Here is a 21,717-nt window from a genome sequence, read left to right as displayed (position 1 = left end):
GATTTGAAATCCTTTTTATATGAAATTAGCCAGTAATAATAATTTTTATAAGTGTGTGTGTGTGTGTGTGTCCTCACTTATAAAAGATTATTCTTTTGGGGAAAAAAAAAACTTAAAAGGATTTTAAAAAAACAAAATTTCTTGAAAAAAAAGGAACAAAGAAAAAAGTCAGATCCTCAAAGAAAATTTAATTGGAACAAACACCAAGTTCTCTTACTGTTCCAAGGATAATTATACTTTATTTCTTCTAAGAAAAGACACTTTAATCCCAGCACTCGGGAGGCAAAGCCAGGCGGATCTCTGTGAGTTCGAGGCCAGCCTGGGCTACCAAGTGAGTCCCAGGAAAGGCACAAAGCTACACAGAGAAACCCTGTCTCAAAAAAACAAAAAGGAAGGAAGGAAGGAAGGAAGGAAGGAAGGAAGGAAGGAAGGAAGGAAGGAAGGAAGGAAGGAAGGAAGGAAGGAAGGAAGGAAGGAAGGAAGGAAGGAAGGAAGGAAGGAAGGACAAGACACTGTTACTTCACTGTATCCTACATTAGAACCATTTACTCTGTTCTCCTTACCGGCATATACCAAGTGTACAAACCTCCCTGTTTCACTGGGATATTCTCACACATGCATATGACACAGTCTGATCATACTCAGTTCTCCATCACCTTCTCATGCTCCTGTCCCACACTTCCCTGATCCTCCTGTCTCTCAGGCACCAGGTTGGCCCTGAATTCCTCTATGGCCTAGGAGGAGGAACCTGAATCTCTGGTCCTCCACCTTCTTCTTGGTGCTGGGATTACAGGTGTGATCCACCTGTAGTGATGACAGGTGTGATCCACCTGTAGTGATGACAGGTGTGATCCACCTGTAGTGATGACAGGTGTGATCCACCTGTACTGATGACAGGTGTGCACCACCACACTGCTGATACTGTGCTGGGGATTAATCCTGAGCTCTGTCCATGATGGCCAAGCACTCTGCCAACTAAGCCACATCCCCAGACCGCCTGTGGTTCTGCTTTACCTTTCCATCATTTTTAAATGTTCTGTTTGTGTTTAGCATGCACATGGAATTGCTCAAGTGTGGAGGTCAGAGGACAACCTTGGGAGTTGAGTCTCTCCTACAGAATGTGGATTCCCAGGATCAACTCAGGTCATCAAGCCTAGTGACAAGCACCTTCACCAGCTGAGGCATCTTGCTGGTCCATGTGGTTTCTTTTAGGTTTTAGTTTTTAAGAACAGGACAATTCATTCTTATGTATGAAACAGAAAAGCACATACAAACAAACAAACAAAAAAAAAAACTAGAAAGTTAGTAACTTTCTTATCAATAGAAACGAATACTAATCTTACAAAGTAAGCATTAAAGCTACTCCACCAATAAGCAAAACAAGCAAATAATAATAATAATAATAATAATAATAATAATAATAATAATAATAAAGTTAAAACTCAAACTGCAGGGACATTTTCAATCCAATTACAGTACCATGATGCCAAGATATTTTGTAAGGCTTTACTTTTCATTATGCATGGGCCTGTTGCAGTGTCAGACCCCTTTAGCACTGGAATTATTGGCAGCTGTGAGCCACCAGATGTGGTGCTGGGACTCAAACGTGAGTCCTCTGCAAGAGGACTCTTCACGGCTGAGCCAGCTCTCCAGCCACAATTTCAAGATGTTTCAGACTCATTATAACATCATTAAATTATGCTCACTTCTCCTTCATTATTCAAATTAATTTATATACTTATCATTCCAATTTTAGTATACACGCTGCCAAAGGGAGCACTATAGACTTTATAAGGAGAGAGGCTTCCTCTGAAAGCTATTCTTGAAGAATGCTGTAAGCCTAGGGACTAGCTCAGTGGTAAAGTGCTTGCCTTGCTCGGTGATTTATGTTCAATCCCCAGAACAGAGACAGAGACAGAGAGGGAGAAGGGAGCGGACAGGGAGAATGCTGCAAGTAAGTATCATAAATGCTCACCCCAGCACCTCCTCACCTTTCTCCCCGTGAATCCCTGCCGCTAGTAAAGGACGGCCGTCAACACACTATGCTGCTTCTACTTCTTCCTTAGGCCAGCTTCAGGCAGGCGCTGTTTCAGAGTGTAAAGACTCAAGGACAGAATTGTTATCACGTACCTTGTATTTCCAGCAGATGAAATCCGTCCGTTTGACTGGTCTGTGACACCATCCTCATTCTCCCTAAGAGGTACATTCCTTTGTCTGTTTCCCTGTGGCCTTAAAAACACATCAGCTTATAGAGCACATCCCCCACACAGTGGGTCTTCTTACCTCTCTAGGGTTCTAACACCCCATGTGTCAGCATGAAAGGAAACAAAGGATTGTGCTGACATTTACTGTAACATATCCTAAAGTTAATTCAAATCAGGGTGGCCTCAAGTATGTCTGCGCATTAACAACACGTAGTGAGAGCTGACAGTCAGGTTTATTGTTGTTTTCGTGTACAGCAATACACTGGGAAAGTAATGCTACAATCCCAGTCCCTGACACTATTTTAACTGAGATTACTGTAAATTATTTCTATATAACTTCTAGAAAGTTTTATTTTAATATTATGTTTAAATACTTAATTTTTAGTGTGTGCGCGTGCGTGCGTGCGTGCGTGCGTGCGTGTGTGTGTGTGTGTGTGTGTGTGTGTTTTGTGTTTGTGTGTACCTTCATGTGTGCACACAAGCTACGTCTTTGCTAATGCCTGAGGGGGCCAGAAGAGGATGTCTGATCAACTAGAATTAGTGTTAGAAGAGGTTGTAAGTCATTCAATGTGGCTGCTGGGAACTGAACTCTGGCCCTCTGGAAGAGCAACAAGTGCTCTTAACTTTTCAATCATCTCTCCAGCGAGATACATATAATTTTTTTAAGCTAAGATAACATAGAACACTTGCATCATTTGGTTGACATGGGAATTACAGGGCACCTTCTGCGGGCCAAATCCTGTTCTGGGCATTGAGTAGATACAGGCCCCGTACACACCGAAGTTTCCAAGCAAAACTAAAACAAAAGTGTTTTTTAATTCAGACATATACTTTCTGGGAATTAGTCACAATACATAAAACTGAGTTCTTAACTTAAAAACTGACACAATAAACCCCATGAAAGAATGTTACCAAAAGCTAAATAAAAAATATTATTTTAAAGACCGTCTGATGCAGAATAGATCTGAGGAACCTTCACTTTACTTATAAGGTCATAATGAACAAAAAGAAAGTTTAGAATTTATTTCCTTCTTTAAAAAAAGCAATCATTTAAAAAGTGAAAAAAAATTTCACCTATCTTTCTTTTTCCATTTGGCAAACACTGATTTGTTTTTATAAAATGTAATTTCTCATGCCAGAGAAACCAGCATAACTTTTTACATAAACACTTATTAGCACCCATGAAAAACCAGCATTTCACAAGTCATATTTCTTTATGCGGCTGTTAATGAATTATATTTTCCTTCTGAAGAAGACAAAAAGAAGTATGGTTGAGGAAATATAGTACAATAGTTAGTGTAGAGTTGGTGCTGAGATTAACGGGACTGGCCATGTTCCGCTGAAAAGAAAAGAATTCTCCAAAGACGCAGACTATTGTAATCCTCACTTGTCTCCAGCCCAAAAGCATGGTCAGAGTTCTCTGGGGGATCAGCTCAAATGGTAATCTTAATAACATTGTGACTTTGCCACGAAAACAGGAATGCTTCGATTTTTTACCCACATCCAACCCAGTTCCCTACACACCATTTTAAAATTTACTTCAATTTAACGTTTTTTAAAAAGCCAGCTTTATGTAAACTGAAGCATGGGCGCTCAGATCTCTTCTGGAGTAACATAATCTAGTGTCCTCCCCTATTTTCTACCACTCAGCAAATTCCAGCCCTTCATTGGCAATGCCCTTTCTGTTTAGTTACACTGCATCTATAGGACCCATGTGCAGACAGTCTGACATGGGCTGGAGACTGCCTACCCCAGACAGGGCTGCTAGCCAGTCCTCGGCTGTCACCTGACAACACAGGTCTCAGGAGGTCCAACGGGCTAAGGACTAATGAGTGCGTCACTCTTTCTAAACTCTTTGCACAAACAATACACGCTATAAAGAAACATTTGCTTTCCTATAGGAAGTCTGGGATGTTAGCTTATGCTAGGAAGGGGTAGCCATACAATCTGCCCTCAAGAAAAACCTTAGGCACTGAGTCTCATTTCAGTGTCGTAGGAGTGAAGTCCCCTCACTAGCTTCAAAAGAAAAGATTATTTCAGAATTTTACTGTCTATTAATTATAAATATACAACTAGCAAAATTTAAGTAGAATGGAAGTGTCATTCTGTGTGACACATTGGTCACACAGACACTGCACACAGCACTCCAATACTGAAAACTTCCTTAACTGGTTAATATTAAAGTAAAACACTAAGAGAGAGTGTGTTCACTTCTACAGCTCAGTTAATAAGTAATAAAGACGAGCACAGGCTACAGTTTAAGAGTCTATAACTCAAAATATCATTAAAAAGAACTATTCACATTCCATTTCAGCGAGCTCCTAAACATCAACTTTACTCATTAGTATGTACACATAAACCTTACACACAAACACAAAGAATACAAACCGTTAGTCCCAATAAGAACAACTTTGTCGTAGGCCAGGTGGTGGTGGCGCACGCCTTTAATCCCAGTACTTGGGAGGCAGAGCCTGGCGGATCTTTGTGAGTTCAAGGCCAGCCTGGTCTACAGAGTGAGATCCAGGAAAGGCGCAAAGCTACACAGAGAAACCCTGTCTCGAAAAACCAAAAAAAATAGAACAACTTTGTCAATTATTTAAGAACACTGACCAATTCATGGTTTGACTCTAGGAAAACAACCCTTCCTGGACATCTTTCACTGCCCCACCTTTAAGATAAGAAAAAATATACTGCTCATAAAACATCAGGTATGTTAAGAAGTTGTAAGATAATTAAAAAGAAACGCATAGCAAAATTATAAAAATAAAGCATCACTATAAAAGTAGATCGATCAAAAATTTAACTTTGAGAAGTGTGGAACAAGGAAATCACAGAAGTTAAAGGATAGAGTTATTTCTTTTACTAACAACTATACCCATTAAATATAACTATTGAATGATTAATGTCAATTCTTTTTCTCAAAGAGATAGAAAAGGTGGATATAACCCCAATTATCCTCAAGAAACATGAAAAATGGCCTAACATACTGAGATATGACAGCTGATAGATTAACAAAATATAAGTAACACATAACATACACTTACATAGTGTTCAGAATTGAGATAATGAGTAAGAACTCAACCTTATATAAAATAATTTCAAAATACTATTTAAGGAAGTTGACAGAGAAAGGTCATTTATGAGATACATAATAATGCAGTCCTCAAGTGATCAGAATGGAATTAATTGTTAGCTCGTATGTGAAAAATAAAGCATCGATTGTCATAAGTTTCTTAAAATTCCAAACTTTAAAATTATGCTTTCATTATATTCTGGAGGTAAATATCATAATGAGAAAAATAAAGGTTCTAGAAAGTTCTCAGATACAGAGAAAACACCATCAAGATTCCAGTAGTATCTGGAGTGTTCCAAAATTGAGAGGTGGTCTAATTACTTTAAATATAAGCATTTTCAAATATAAGATACTATACGATTTGGAACATTTTCTGAAGTATAAAGTATATTCATATAGAAAACTATAATAAGCAATCCACATTTCTCATTATTCCAGATATTATATTTTGAACTCAAATTACCTAAATTAAGATACAGACTAAAGACAGAGAATTAATGAAAGCTTTGTATTGTTATCAGTAATTAAAATACTGACAATGCAGCCCAAGAATATTTTCTAAAATACTAAAAAAGTGAATATTTAGACCACTACACAAAACAGGTCCCAAAGTTTACATGTAATCCATCAAGTTGGCAGACCAATGACAGAGACAGGCTCTGTGACATTTCTATCTCTAATAGTTAGGGGAACATGTCAAGTTAAATATTAAGGTAAATGAAAACAAAGACCTATAGTTAAGAAATTGCAAACAATATCACAAAGTCAGTCATTCAAAGAAAGTAAAAAACATTTGAAAACCTGATTGAGAAGAGTTTTACACCATTTGAATTACATCAAAATCCAATAACAGTCTCTAAAATACATTGATAAAGACAGTTACGGTGTACAAACATTAAGTCACAAACTGTATTTCACCCACGGTAAAATGTCCCTTTCCCTACATTTCACCATTTGAAATTAGGCTGGCTATCAAACTGACTTTAACCTACTGCAGAAGGAAGTTTTTATCCCTGACAGTTCTCTGGGAAACTATGACCCAAGACAACCTGAGCCTTAACCTTGAGGTTTCTCTGGATGCTACTAGCAACTAGAACCCAGGCCTCGAACCTTAATCAATGTCTGCTTTAGGCTGCCCACTCGAACACAAGACTTTGAGGGTTTTGTTTGTTTGTTTGTTTGTTTGTTTGTTTTTGTTTTGTTTGTGTTGTTTACTCCCCTACTTGACCATAGTTGAGACAAGAAATTCCCTCTATGAGAATGTTTCCACTCACTTTAGATTAAGAGTATACACTTCTACTTTCTAGCTTTACCTTGGGGTCCTAATTTTAAATTATGGTGCTTCACAAAACAGAACGGCTGAATTAATCAAATATGGTAAATCAAGTAAAACTGCTTTTATAAAACTAACAGCAATATTAAGTAAATAAAGAGAATAAAATGAAAATGTAAATACCTCTCATCTGGATATACTCTCAGAAGTCTTCTATCAAAGTCACTTTCAAATCGAAATCTCTCGTCCATTTCTTCACTGACGTCAAGATCTCGGTCAGATCTACAGTACTGTCTGTCAGGCACTTGTTCCTCATTAACCCTTCGAGCTCTTCGCTCCGGAACACCAGCCTTGCTGGCAAAGCTTGGTTTCGTACCAGAAATGCCTACTTCTGCATTCGTCTGTTTAAGAAGTCTTCTACTGACTAACTCAATGTCATCATCTAGTTGTTGATATCCGCTCTCCTCCCGCCGCCGTCTTCGGTTTAGAAGCTCTTCATATGTCGGGGCCTCTGAATGTATGTATGAAGTCTGTTTCTGTGGAGGTAGATCAGGTTTGCCGTGACTAACAGGGTTTTTATTTCTTTGGCTCTTAGGCTGTTGAATTAAAAAAGAAAAACATCTTAATGAGACATTATCATATAAATCATATAAAAGATAATTAAAATCTCAAGTCATACTAAGTCTTTATTTCATAAAATTTCAATAACTATCCTTAAAATTTACTGATTTATATCTGAACTTTGATGTTTAATCAAGAGCCAAAAAAATATTTTTTTTTTTGGAAAAAAAATTCAAAGAATTATTTTGCAGTAAGCTGTATTATATAGCAAGAGGCGAGCAATAGTAAAATGGTAAGTGGCTAGGAAAAACCTGACACCTAAATGCAAATTCTTAGCCTTAGACGTAACAGATATATTTTAATATTTACATAGTACTTCAAATTAAATTCTTCCTAAACATGGTAAGCTTTGCCGGGTGGTGGTGGCACACGTCTTTAATCCCAGTACTTGAGAAGCAGAGGCAGGTGGATCTCTTGAGTTTCAGGTCAGCCTGGTCTATAAAGCAAGTTCCAGGACAGCCAGAGCTACACAATGAGACCATGTCTTGAAAGGTTATGCCACTTGGGCTGACAATGCCCACCGAGAGCCATACACTACCTAACAAAAACCTCAGGGCCAGGCATGAGATACCTCCTTTGGGCTGTTGTTCGGGAAGTCCAGGAAACACCCAAGACATTCTACACTGTTGCCCTTGGTTGCCTCCCAGAGGCTGAAGACACCATGCACCTCAGACGTCAGAAGATTAGATCTGAATATGACCTGAAAGCCTCCTCCCTGAAGCACAGCTTTCTCATTTTCAAAAGGGACCATGCAGACTGCCAAGGGAGGGAAGCAACCAGTAAGTCCTACTGTGCTGGTGAGTTTGATGTCAACTTGACAGAAGCTCAAGTCATCTGAGAAGAAGGAACCACAATAAAGAAAATGCCTCCATAATAGCCAGCTGCAGGCAAACCTGTAAGGCACTTTCTTAATTAGTGATTGATGGGGAGGACCAGCCCACTGTGGGTGGGGCCATCCCTGGGCTGGTGGTCCTGGGTTCTATAAGAAAGTAGGCTGAGCAAGCCAGGGGGAATAAGTCAGTAAACAGCACCCCTCAGTGGCCTTTATATCAGCTCCTACATTCAAGTTCCTACCCTGCTTGAGTTCCCGCCCTCACTGTATTTAATGATGAACTGTGATATGGAAGTGTAAGTTGAATAAACCCTTTCCTTCCCAACTTGGTCATGGTGTTCTAACACAGCAATAGTAACTCTAATTAAGACACCGATCCAGCTGTGATACCTATGAACCACAACAATGAGCCAGCATGGCCAGCCATATATCCTGAAAGGTGATATCGCAGCACTTCTATCTTGGAACTAATCAACAGCTGTCTAATTGGTCTTAAGGCCCACTCATCAGGAAGGAAATCATGCCTGGTACTAGAAACTGAGACAACTACCAGGGCTGATGAGGTCAGAGGTCTTCAAGGAGAGCCTACTACCACCACTTTACTAAACCCGCATAATCCCCTCCCAGATTCTGAACACTTATCCATAAGTGGACAATAAGTGTAATTACTCCTCATCAAAGAAGCTTGTCTCTGAAGCAGATGGAGACCACTACAGAAAACCACAACTGGTCAAAATGCAGGGCAGCTGACAGTTGCTCCAATAACTTGGCCCCAGAGGCTACATCTAATACACAACTCCTCCACCCAAGGCTCAGGGAACATCTTTCGGGAGAGGACAGAGAGATTCTAAGAGCCAAAGAAACAAGAAAGCTGCAGTGAGACTGTGTCTCCTAGAAATGACAGGGACACTACACTCATGATACCTCAGCATCACGGCTGCCCAAACATGACCTGAGCAATGACAACACCACACGACATGCCAATGCAGATGGGAAATCTCAAAGGGCCCCACCCCTGGACAGAGAACTACAGACAACTACTCACAGCTGAGGGAGACAGAATTACTCTTCCCCAGGAATGAACCCCCTAACTGTTTATGCCAAGTGGTCAGCCCTGAGATCATATACATAGAAGCAACATTAAATGGACTCAACAGATTATATATTTATGCATTGTATATATGTAACAATAACAATTAAAGAAAATGAGGCCATGAGTTTGAGAGTAGTTAGGGGACAATATGTGAGGAGTTGAAGGGAGGAGAGGGGAAATTACATAATTATATTTTTAACAATGATTATTTAAAAAATAACATTTAAAAAAAGAACTTCATTCAATTATTATACAGTCTTGATAACTCTTTTTTGTTTTTAAAGATTTATTTATTTATTATGTATACAGTGTTCTGTCTGCATATACACCTGCATGTCAGAAGAGGGCACCAGATCTCATTATGGATGGTTGTGAGCCACCATGTGGTTGCTGGGAATTGAACTCATGACCTCTGGAAGAACAGCCAGTGCTCTTAACCTCTGAGCCATCTCTCCAGCCCTTCCTTGATAACTCTTGATATGCAATATATATGTGTATATATATTTCTCACCCAGAAACTGTCAATATTTTAAAATTACTTAAAAAATAAAGCCAGGGATGGTGGTACAAACATGAAATCCTAGCAGCCCACTCATACATATGATATTAAAAATCACTTTATAAATGTAAAACGTACCTCAATATTCTTTTCTACCTGTCTGGCCTTTTCTATGGATTCTTCCTTACCCCTGAGAAATTGATTGTATTCTTTGTTGCGCTCAAGTTTCAACCTTTCCTTAAAAAAGAAATTGAAAGGCAATGTTAACTTCAACTTGGGGGGTGGGGGGAGTTGTTAACATCAAACCAGGATCATACAAATCAGAGCTCTTAGCCAGCTTTACTAATGATTTCAAGGACGAGAAGCCACTGAAAGGAACAAGAAGAGGACTCACCAGCACTGCAGCTCCTCAAGTCCCCCTTGGCATACGCAAACAGACATGACTATATGCTTTTTCATTCATTAGCATACGATGTCACTAACAGAATGGTACTACTTCAGTTCTAAGATATCTTGATTCCTTTCCCCCAGTGTTTCTCAGTGATATACCCTTCCTGCAATTCCCCAGACCACTACCAAAATGCTAATACTAACCATTTTATTCCCTAGGTCAAAGAACTCCTAAACAAAACAAAAAAAAAAAAAATGGTAAAAATTATACAGACATTTAAAACACTATAACAGAACTGTTGTTGAAATGCAAATACATTGCAGTAGTACATTTTCTTAAATCCTAATATGTTCAATGTCACTGAAACTCCACAATCTAAAAGAGCACTTTAAAATGAGGTCTGCTTTTCAAAACTTGGTGACTGTCCACTTTGTCTTACACACTACCCGATGTTGCTACCATCTCTTACAAAACAAGAATGTGTGTTAGCGGAGTAACAGAAACGTACAGCTAGCTCAGCAACACTAGCCTCTCACATCTACTCATGTCACTGATAACTGCATCACAAAGCACAAACGTGTAGCTCAGATATCAACGTGGAAAAAATAAACTGAATTATTTGATTAAGTAAATAAAATGCAGCAAAACAATCAACACATTAAAGAAATCTCTCACATCATTAATGTTCAAAAGAAGTTTTCAAGTGACTCAACCAGAAATTCCATAGACTTTTCTAAAGAAAGACTACAGTCAAGGAGGGAGAAATGGTGTAACTAGAAGTAGATTCTCTCGTGCTTTTGAAGCCCCAGGAAACTGTACTCCTACCCACCTACCTTGGCAGATAACCGCTCGTCAATAGGAAGAGAAACTCCCAGAGTAGATGGGTCTGTTTCACCCGTAGATAGAAAATTTTTCTGTGTATATAGACATTAAAAATATACATTAGCTAATTGCTTTTGTACAAAAGATCTTTACATTCTATATTCTAAGCTCCTACATAATGCACAACAGAAGGATGAGATGGACATGAAGTCAGAGACTGTACATCTAGAAAGCACACCAAACAGAATTCCTTCAAGTCAACTTCAGGGAAGAGAGGCTCAAGCTTTAACTCAGATTTGCCACACATATACAGCTTTAGAATGGAGGTGATTACAAGTGTGAAAGAGTTAATTTTTTTTTCCAATTTTTATTCCTCTGGGTATAGATTCTTCATTCTTTTAACTTCCTCATCAGTATTTTTATGAATGCCTGCAATTTTTTTTTCTGTTTGCTTTGGTCTTCTAGGTAAATACATACACAAAGTCCCAAAGACTAGACCATGAATGCTGTTGCTGTGTGTCCCTCCATTCATGTCCACTAAGCACTCAGGTGGCATCAGTGAGCATTGCCAAGCATCAGCCTGGGCATCCAAGGACCTAGAGCTCAAGCTTCTACAACTAACAGCCACACTTCCAAGACAAGCCAACACTGACCAAGCCAATTCATCTGACACTCATTCTTCCAAACAGTGAGAACGATGCCTACCGGGCACAACTACCAAAGTCAGTGTAAGGATCAAAGAGGATACAAAACATAAAGTCCCTTTGAACAATTTAAAGCAAATGAAAACCAATCTTTTGATACTATTTCTTAGCCAAAAGAGCTAAATAAGTCAGTTAGCTTCTCTGCCTCAGTTCCTTCACCTGTAAAAACAGGCAATATCATCTACAACGCTACATCATAAAAGCTAAATCAGCATGTGTAGGCTATCCAGTTTTTTGCATTCATGAACACATTAAACAATTATTGATCATTCGATGCTTTCCAATTAGTATTTTATATGTCAAGGAAACAATGATAAGCTTAAGTTCCCTCTAATCATTTAGTTAAGAAAACAAACATAAACAACTGCAATACTATCTGCTTCAGTAACATTATATTAAAAACATGGAATGTATGAGAAGATTGTATATGGAAAAAGTAATAAAGCCATTAATAATGTTTCAATAATTCTAAAGTTACAAAAGCTAATTTGAAAGCTGGCTTATGGGAGTCTAATAAGCTTCTTTATCAAAAGAAAACAGTTAAGACAAAGGACTGATTGGATCCTAACTCTGCTCATCACCATGTCAAAGTACACTATACACCTAATCATTTTGAAGAATTATAAATGAACAACAACAACAACAAAAATACCAATCCTCAACCAAAAGCTATCATTCCTCACACAAAACAAGTTTAGGGTAATGTCTGAATTTTTCAACAAAATGAAAAAATAAACAAGTAAGAATAACATAGCTTTACAAAAACTTGTTTTTTGTTTCTTTCTTTTTTTTTTTTTTTTTTTAAACAGAGCCTCACTACAGCCCTGATGCTGGCCTGGAACTAACTCACTATGTAGAACAGGTTGACATAGATCCCAAACACCTCCCCCTACCAGGATTAAAGGCATGTGCTACCACATCTAGCAACAAGAACTTGAATTTTATCTGTTCAGTAAATACTAGGTGACTACTATAACTCTCTCATCCATTGGTATCCATCAGTATGTTAGGAGGCCATAATAGCTATAGTCAAAATAAACTACTAAACAAACAAAAAGAACAGGCTATGGAGAGTGTAGCTTCTATAGCAAGAGAATGAAGATGGTAATCCCAAGTTCCTGTTTGGACATGGTCTATACTTTTTTTAACACACAAGAGATGGGCACTATTTCAAAGTGAAAACATCAAGTAGACAAAAGTTTAAGGCTCAAGAAAGAACTATAGACTAATGGAATTAATTTACTGACTCAATTTAAAAGCTGTTCTGTCTGCCCAGTAAGAACACTAATGATCCTTCATTCTAAAAACTAGAGGGAAAAAAGTGGTATTTGTTTAGTGGCTCTTCCTGGCAGTGATTAAATTAATGTTTTGCTTTGTTTATTTTGTTTTGTTTTTCAAGGGTTTCTGTGGTGATATTGTGTTCCCCAAAATATCGTGTACCTTAATAAACTTATCTGGGGTCAGAGAACAGACAGCCACTAGTTAGGCAGTGATAGCACACACCTTTAATCCTAGCATTCCAGAGACAGAAATCCCTCTGGATCTCTGTGAGTTCAAGGCCACATTGGAAACAGCCAAGCATGGTGACACACGCCTTTAATCCCAGAAAGCCAGCCTTTAATCCCAGAGAGTGGTGGTAGAAAGCAGAAAGATATATAAGGCATGAGGACCAGAAACTAGCAGCATTTGGCTGGTTAAGCATGTGGCTGGTTAAGCTTCAGGCTTTCCAGCAGCAGTTCAGCTGAGAGCCATTGGGATGAGAACACAGAAGCTTCCAGTCGGAGGAAACAAGACCAGCTGAGAAGTTGACCAGGTGAGGTTAGCTTTGGCTTGTTCTGTCTCTCTGATCTACTAGCATGGACCCCAATAACTCGCCTTGGGTTTGATTTTATTAATAAGAACTTTTAAGAATCCTGCTACAGGTTTCTCTGTGTAGCTCTGGCTGTCCTGGCACTCGCTTTGTAGATCAGGCTGGCCTCAAACTCACTAAGATCTACCTGTCTCTTCCTTCCAAGTGCTGGAATTAAAGGTATAAGCCACCACTGCCCGTATGTAATCTTCTTGCTTTCAACTCCCACCTCCAGGTATCATCCAAAGGCTTTAAGGAAATGCCACTACTTTACCACTGTATTTTTAATAACACATCACAAAAACAACTCTGTCATGGTAATGTAAAGCCCTTGCTCCCTTGATCACTCTCCCTTTTCTTTAAAAAAGGCAATTCCTTTTCATGCCCACTCATGACAATTCAGATTGACAGGACCACAGCCATCACTGCTGTGACTACCAATTTGGTAATCATCTCCAGCCAGGTGGGAAGCTGTTTAAGTAACAACACCCAGAGGATTCTGTGTCAGCCACCATACAGACTGTTATTTGTTGCAAGAGGTGAGTGCTGTACCACAGAGCTATATCTCTAGCCCCCAGATTGCTTTTTAACTGATATTGGGCATGTTAACTATTTTTGAGGAAGGCTGGTTAGACATGGCCCACCTTTTTTTGGCTAGCCCAGACATAATCCCTCTCCGTCTACCTTGCTGTTGCCCAAGACATGACTCGGTGTCTAATAATTCATACTTTGCATAATCCGAGATCTGCCTTCCGTTCTTCCACCTTTCAGTACCCTCTACATTTGGTCGCCAGCTCTCACGAGGTGAACACACATTTTTACAAGGCATGCCAGCACCCCTATCATTCCTTTTCTATGGAGAAAGAAAAGGCAGAAAAGAGGAAGATGTGACATACAGGACAGGCCTAGAAAGTCAAGCTACAACAGGAAAGATGTGACAGGCTAAGGAATTTGAATTTTTATTCAAAAATTAGTGAGAAAGACACGGAAATATTTAAATCAGTTAGCTGCAGGATCATTCTGGAAAGCATCACGAACAATGGACTGATAATCAGTACAAGTTCAGTTAAGGCATAGAATTTAAGTTAGTGAGAGTCTCAAACAGGTTGAAGTCACTGTTCTAAAGCAGTTATGCTCTTCATGGGCATTTCCAGAAGTCAACGCTTCACCACAGCCCATCACAGACTACCTTTCAACAACACAATCCTAGCCTTCTACATCGTTTCTCACTACTTTATAAAAAGGCTATCATCCATCTAGTCAAGCTGGTAAATGTCTCAAATGAACCAAAAGTCCACATCATTCTTCAGTCTATAGTCTCCACTTGAAAAGTTTTCTCTACTCTATTTTGCCTTCTGAATATCCAATTTCTTCCTATCCTGTAATGCCTTATAAAATGAGGCCTGCCAGTGATTAGGATGTCTTATTGTCGTTTCTGATAATGAAATAGTATATCCACAGCTCAATCCTAAAGCCCTTGAAGACAGGATCTATAGTGTATTAAACTATTGGTGTTTTTTAAACATTAGTTGAGTCATTAAAGAATGTATGAGGTTATTTTTAAATAGTTTGTACAACTACTAACTGGTGCTGTTTTCCAACATAAATTAACAAATGTGATCAGTCTGATTAGTACAAAAATATCTAGTAATCCAAATCATGACAATATATAGCTCAAAGCATTTTTAAGTATCTTGACTATTATCTTGTGATTAGTATAAATTGTGGAGCAAAAAATAACACGCTAAAAGCAAGCACACAACAGTTTCAGGCTATTTATAAAGAAAGCAACAGAAACAACTGCAAAGCAGGAATCAAGACAATGACTGCATTAACAGAAAACTGTAACTGTGGACTGTCAAAACAGTGCCACTCAGAAGTCTCAAAAACACAAACGAAGCTGTTTTTCTACTTGATTTCAGTCACTTGAGTGCACATGATTACAAGCTATTACATCTTCTTATACACAAACCAGAAGAGAACACGATGCAGGCAACCCTACCTTTCTTTTTGCTTGTGTAATGCCCTAAAGTCAAGAGAAACAAACCATTGATGAGACGTATTGAGTAAAGGTCTGTTCTTTCCAATTACAAGTCAGAGACAACTTGAAACAACTATTTCTAAAGCAATGGAAAGGCCAAGAGTATGTGCATTCTAGAAACATGACTGCTTGAAATCCTCACCACCACCCCCGCCCCCCCAGGAGCTGAGGACCAAACCCAGGGCCTTGCGCTTGCTAGGCAAGCACTCTACCACTGAGCTAAATCCCCAACTCCAAAATATTTTTCTAACCTACAAAGAAAATTGCATTATAAGCCTCTAATTTAACTCTTAACTAATCTGACAATTGCAAAAGGGTTCTGCTAGATAAAACATTAAATCATAAAGCAAAGCTGTTGGTGGCCGTTAAGATCTGAATATGAACTGTCCCAAAAGGCTTTTGCTGGAGGAAATGGGTCACTTGGGACATGTCAACTGGGAGGCTGTATCTTCTGCCCAGACCCTTCCTGTCTAATCTTCGATTCCTGCCTGTCATGATATGTCAACCTGCCACTGCTACATGTTCCTACCACAGGTCCACAGCATTGGAGTCAGCTGACTGCAGCCTGGACCTCGAAAATCTTCCCTCTCTTACATAGTTTTCTCTCGGACAGATATTTTGTCACAGTAATGAAAAAAACCTGACTGAACACAGTTAACAAGACTATTAACTGAAAATGTATAAGCTTACCAAACAAAAAGATAATTAGTAACTAAAATGCCTCATGTCATTTGAATACCCTGTGGGGAATAGTGGAAATGCTCCTTAGACACAGACAGCTTTACAGGAAACAAACGACAAACAACCACTGTTTACAGTGGTTAATCTCGTTAGTATTAAAATCCATTTCCCTAGTAAAACACTCTCCTGTGCTGTACTAAATCCAGAACCTTCCCGAACTACAAAGCTCCAGGAAGAGTCTATTACTCCACAGCACAAATTCTCACTTTTTTCCACCAAGAATTAATTTTGACTATACTAGGTGGCCAGATATCACATATGATCAACACTTTCCAAAAGTAAATTAAAGGATAAATTCCAACAGACAAAATACGACTCTTTAATAGAATATCTTACCTGAGTAAGATAGCGTCTATAATCTTGCCTCAATTCTTCTTTTAATTTATGTTTCTTCCGTTCATAGTCTTCTCCAAGTGGTAAACTTAATCCATAATCAATTCCTAAAAAAGAAAACAATTTAAGTAGCATATTCCTTTTCAAAGCAATTGCAATGAAGTTCCCCCTCCTGTAACAAAGCACGTAAGGGTTTCATGTTTTGAATGCTGTGGTGGGTGATACACAGATGCTGTGGTAATGATTCGTACTTGTGAACCACAGTCATCCTATTCCCCTGCCCAGAACATAGTGTTTCTATGTGCCTATATTAACACAGTCTCGGGTTACTGTATATGCAAGGATGTGTATAAGTGTATATAGTACCTTTGTCCCTGTGTAGACAAATTATCACCAAGCATCTTGTTTTCCTTCTCTTCAATTGTTTTTGTTGTTGCTGTTGTTTTGAGACCTATTTTCTCCAGCAAGGCTAGTTTCCAATACCTCCCAAATATAATTTTTAAATTTTTAAAAAATAAATAATCACTTATAAGGCTAAAGATGTGGCTCAGCTGGCCGAGTATTTGCCTATCACACAGGAAGCCCTGGGTTGGATCCTTAGCACTGTGTGAAATACAGTGTGGTACTACACACCTGTAATCCCAGATCTTGAGAGGGACAGGCAAGAAGACAAAAAGTTTCAGACCATCCTTGGCTGCATAGACTTTAAGGCCAGCCTAAGGTTCATTAGGCCCTGTCTCAAATTAATTCATTAATTTTTAATTATTTATATAATTTATATAAATATTTAACTTATTACAAAACAAAAATTATTACTTGTAAAAGAAAAAGCTTACAATTATTCTAGAAATAGTAGATGAATTTATAAACCGTCATAAAAATATCCATTTTTTTACTCCTTACAATTCACGGAATTATGGATATGTGCTACGCATGTGTCATCTGTTTTTGTTTTAGACCAGTGAACTCAGGAGGAAAGGCCGCGGTACGTATGTACAAATGGATGTCTACTATTTCATAACACAGCACATTTTACTTTACACTCTAAACACTGGGAATTCTCTTGATAAAAGTATCTGGCCTAGCCAGGCAGCAGTGGCACACACCTTTGATCCCAGCACTCAGGAGGCAGAGCCAGGCAGATCTCTGTGAGTTCAAGGCCAGCCTGGGCTACAGAGTGAGTTCCAGCACAGGCACCAAAACTACACAGAGAAACCCTGTCTTGAAAAAAAAAAAAAAAGAAAGAAAGAAAAAAAAAGAAAGTGAGAGAGACAGAGAGAAAGAAAGGCAAAGAAAAGAAGAGAAGAGGCCAGGCGGTGGTGGCGCACGCCTTTAATGCCAGCACTCGAGAGGCAGAGCCATGCGGATCTCTGAGTTCGAGGCCAGCCTGGGCTACCAAGTGAGTCCCAGGAAAGGCGCAAAGCTACACAGAGAAACCCTGTCTAGAAAAAAAAAAAAAATAAAATAAAAAAAAAAAAAAGAAGAGAAAAGAAAAGAAAAGGAAAATGTCTGGCCTATCTAATTCCTTGGTGAAAAAGACTTTAATGGGCAGGGACATCTCAACACATGTTCCCACAATTCACATGGAAGGCATCTAACGCATTCCTTATGTCTTGACTTTATATCAACCTAAAAGAAAAGTCTTCCCTCCCAGAGAAATGTTATGTTTTAAAATACAGATTATGTTTTTAAATACAGATTTTAAGCTGAAGGAGAGAAATAGTAAGAGAGTTTTTGTTGTCATTTTTTTAAGTTGTGTGTGTGCATGCACACAAATGCATATACACATGCCATAGCACATGTATGGCGGTCAGAGGACAACTCTCAGGACTCAGTGTCTTTCCTGCTACACTGAAGATTCCAGGGATCGAACTTAGGTCATCAGGCCTAAGTGAGAGTAATTCTTCTACCTGCTAAGGCACTTTCGCAGGCCTTTTTTGTTGTTGTCAATTTTTAATTTTTTTTTTATTTTTTATTTATTACATATACAGTGTTCTGTCTGCATATATGCCTGCAGGCCAGAAAAGGACACCAGATTTCATTACAGATGGTTGTGAGTCACCATGTGGGTGCTGGGAATTGAACTCAGGACCTCTGGAAGAGCAGCCAGTGCTCCTAATCTCTGAACCATCTCTCCAGCCCCAACTTTGTTTTAATTAGCATACAAAATAATGGGCTCCATTCACAGGCATTCTCCCTCTCATTCAGCAGGAGGATGTGTGTGGAACTAAAGGAGATCAATGAAAACAAGCCCATGCTACACATAACTTTGTAACAATTGATAACCATGGAATGGGTACCAAATCAATGCACAAATGGACTGGGCATGGTGGCACACACATGTAATGACAGCACTCAGGAAATAGAGGCAGGAAGACCAGAAGTTCAAGGTCATTCTCACCTACATAGGGAGTTCGAGGCCTGTCTAGGAAACACAAGACTGTGTCTCAAAAACTAAAATAAATTTGAAAATGAACATATGGGTGAATGGCTGAGCAAGAGGAAGAAATGAGAAGGAAGGGGCAAGAAGGCCCTCCTCTCTGGGTTCCATGTCTGCTTTCTAACAGTTTGGTTCCACAGAGGGAGGACTACCAGGAACTAGTAGCCAGCGCTACATACCTAATGACATGAAGTCACAATGGACATCTATGGTGTTGAGGAGAAAGTGACAATGCTCAAAGGGTGATGATATCTTCCTACAGGCCCAGCCTTCCCAGGCCGAAGACGAGCAATCTGTAGCTTCCTGCAAGTCATAGTCCTACAGTGCCTTTTACTACAATTCTGAATTCTATTTGTAGGCCTCTCTAGAAGAACTGGAAGAAAAACCTGAAATTGTGTTCAGTAATAATTACTGACCCGATTAAGTCCAACTTTATCAAGAGTACTGCTCTTCACAAACCCAGGTACTCCAGAGCTGAAGTACATCACAGACTGTAAGTTTAAGGCTTGCCTGGACTAGAGTGAGCCTGAGCCCAGCCTGGGCCTCGAGGAGACCCTGTCTACGAAGTCAAGAGGTGTAGGGATGTAACTCAGTGCTAGAGTGCTGGACTAAGAGCACTGCAAAAGGAAAGCATATTTGCTTTCCACTACTGATTCAAATACTATTTGTACCACTGGCTTAGTAAGCAATCATGGAGAACGCTTCCTGCATTATTAGTAAATCTAAGTTTGGAATGGTAGTGTACCCCTTTCATTTCAGCATTCGAGAGGCAGAGGCAGTTGATCTCTTAGTTTGAGGTCAGGCAGGCTGGTCTATATAGCAAGTTCTAAGTCAGGAAAAGCTACACAGTGAGACCTTGTCTCATAATTTTATATATATATATATACACACACACACACACACACACACACACAAATTTCAGTTTAGTCAAGATAAGTACCATCTGACTCTTATTTGTGTCACGTAGTGCTAAACTCTTACGTTGTTAGAGGTGGGTCATAAAACCAAAGGGTCTGGTGAGACGGCTCAGTGGCTAGAAGTGCGGGCCTCACCAGCCTGCCCTGAGTTCAGTCTGGACCCCGCAGGAAGAAGCAGCTACAGTAAGCTGTCTGCCCTCCACAGCCTCTGTCGTATCTGCACCCACATTCACACACACACCATACACACAGTGATAGCAGTAATACAGTCAAATGTCAGTAAATAAAATGAACAGTACAGAGCAATGTAAATGGTCTACTCACTTCCATAAAGTACTAACAGTGGCACTTAACTTGAGCTAAGAAACATAGTGAGACTTACTCAGCTGTTGTCCCTGGTGATTCTAGAGGCAAGAAAAGTATTAGTGTCATTTAAAGTGATGTCACCTCACACAAGCATCAGTGACAATGGCAGTTAACATTATGCTTCAGGACCAACAGTCAAGAAGTATTAGACTTCTGTAAATACTTGTGGGATTAAAAAACTATTTAAACCTAAAGCATACAATCATTCTTACACTAATTCACCTAAGAAAGCACTCACAATCAGCACTGTTGGAAACAAATTCCCACAGAGCATTTCTTCCTTTCACATTACGTAACAAACAACCAAGACATCACTGTATCCACAGCTATACTTTGTTATAGTAAAAAATGAAAACCAAAATGAGCAAGAGGAAGAGACATTTGCAGCAAAGCCCAGCAGAAGCTGGGCACCAGCTGCCGAGGGCTCTTCCCTGATGGGGTCACACAGAGCACAGCAGTCCCTTCAGCCACGGGTTGTGTCAACCCACATGGAGTGCTACCTCCCAGGAAGCTATTAGAGAACCAAGAGTCTAGGCTTCCCAAGGAAAGTAAGCAGTCAGCATCCGTGTGCTTCACACAGGCTGAGGGGGCACAATGAGCCGTTCTCCTCACTTACTCAGAGTTTTACGTCAGTGTGAGGACCACGCGGAGCTAAGTCCCAAACACGGGCCATGCTTACGAGAAAACTGTGAAACACAAGCAGTTCAAGATCAACTACATCAACAGTTTTCTGCACAAGGAAGGACTCAGAACACAAGAGGAAAACCCAAAGGGGGTGTGGTGATATATTGTGTACCCTAATAAAATTTGCCTGAAGATCAGAGAACAGAACAAGTCACTAGATTAAACATAGAGGCCAGGCAGTGCTGGTACACACCTTTAATCCTAGCACTCAGGAGGCAGAGATCAGTCCGGATCTCTGTGAGTTCAAAGCCACCCTGGACTATACGAGACTGACTCAGTCTAGGAGTGAAACAGAGCCAGGCAGTGGTGGCACACACCTTTAATCACACACGCCTTTAATCCCAGGAAGTGATGGCTGGGCAGAGAAAGGTATATAAGGCGGGAGGAGGCAGGAACTAAAGGCTTTTCGGCAGAAGCGTCCCTTTCAGCTAGGGGCTTCTTCAGCTGGAGCCTTTCGGGTGAGGACTCAGAGACATTCAGTCAGAAGATTTCTGGAGCTGGAGAGATGAGACGCGGCAGTGGCTTGTTCCTTTGTCTCTCTTATCTCTCAGCATTTACCCCAATATTTGGCTCGGGTTTTTTTACTAAAAGACCTTTTAGAATTCAAGTTACAAGGGAGCCTGCCAAGCCAAGGAAAAACAACAGATCATGAGAGAAGTGAGAAACTACTTCATAAAGATGATAAATTAAAAAATAAACAAATAAATAAAATTTCAGAAATAACCATTAAATATAGCTGTGTTTAGATTATTAGTGATCTTGAACTCTGTAGGTAAGCAATAAAAGAGAAAGCCTGGGCTGGGCAGGGGGCGCATGCCTTTAATCCCAGCCCTC

General features: G+C 39.5%; 1 protein-coding gene across 22 annotated transcripts in view; it reads right to left on the bottom strand.

The window, feature by feature from the left end:
* Positions 1-21,717, bottom strand: part of Cspp1 (centrosome and spindle pole associated protein 1) — a 104,291-nt gene that overhangs the window by 56,285 nt on the left and 26,289 nt on the right. For 7 of the 22 annotated variants that reach the window (XR_013048924.1, XM_076563686.1, XM_076563690.1 and 4 more), the window contains 6 exons: positions 16,480-16,583; positions 15,364-15,387; positions 10,820-10,900; positions 9,734-9,832; positions 6,734-7,146; positions 2,131-2,229 (listed from right to left, as the gene is read on the bottom strand). Coding sequence is in view for 19 of the 22 variants with exons in the window: in XM_076563686.1 (XP_076419801.1) it covers positions 2,131-2,229; positions 6,734-7,146; positions 9,734-9,832; positions 10,820-10,900; positions 15,364-15,387; positions 16,480-16,583 (820 nt within the window). In the remaining 3 variants the exon portion in view is untranslated. The remainder of the gene's footprint in view (positions 1-2,130; positions 2,230-6,733; positions 7,147-9,733; positions 9,833-10,819; positions 10,901-15,363; positions 15,388-16,479; positions 16,584-21,717) is intronic. The other 15 variants (XR_013048926.1, XM_076563687.1, XM_076563691.1 and 12 more) reach the window with 5 other exon arrangements.

This window comes from Peromyscus maniculatus, chromosome 2 (assembly GCF_049852395.1).
Source record: "Peromyscus maniculatus bairdii isolate BWxNUB_F1_BW_parent chromosome 2, HU_Pman_BW_mat_3.1, whole genome shotgun sequence".
Classification (NCBI taxonomy): Eukaryota; Metazoa; Chordata; class Mammalia; order Rodentia; family Cricetidae; genus Peromyscus; species Peromyscus maniculatus.
Note: the sequence above shows the minus strand (reverse complement) of the source record. Positions and strands in the feature narration are given on the sequence as shown.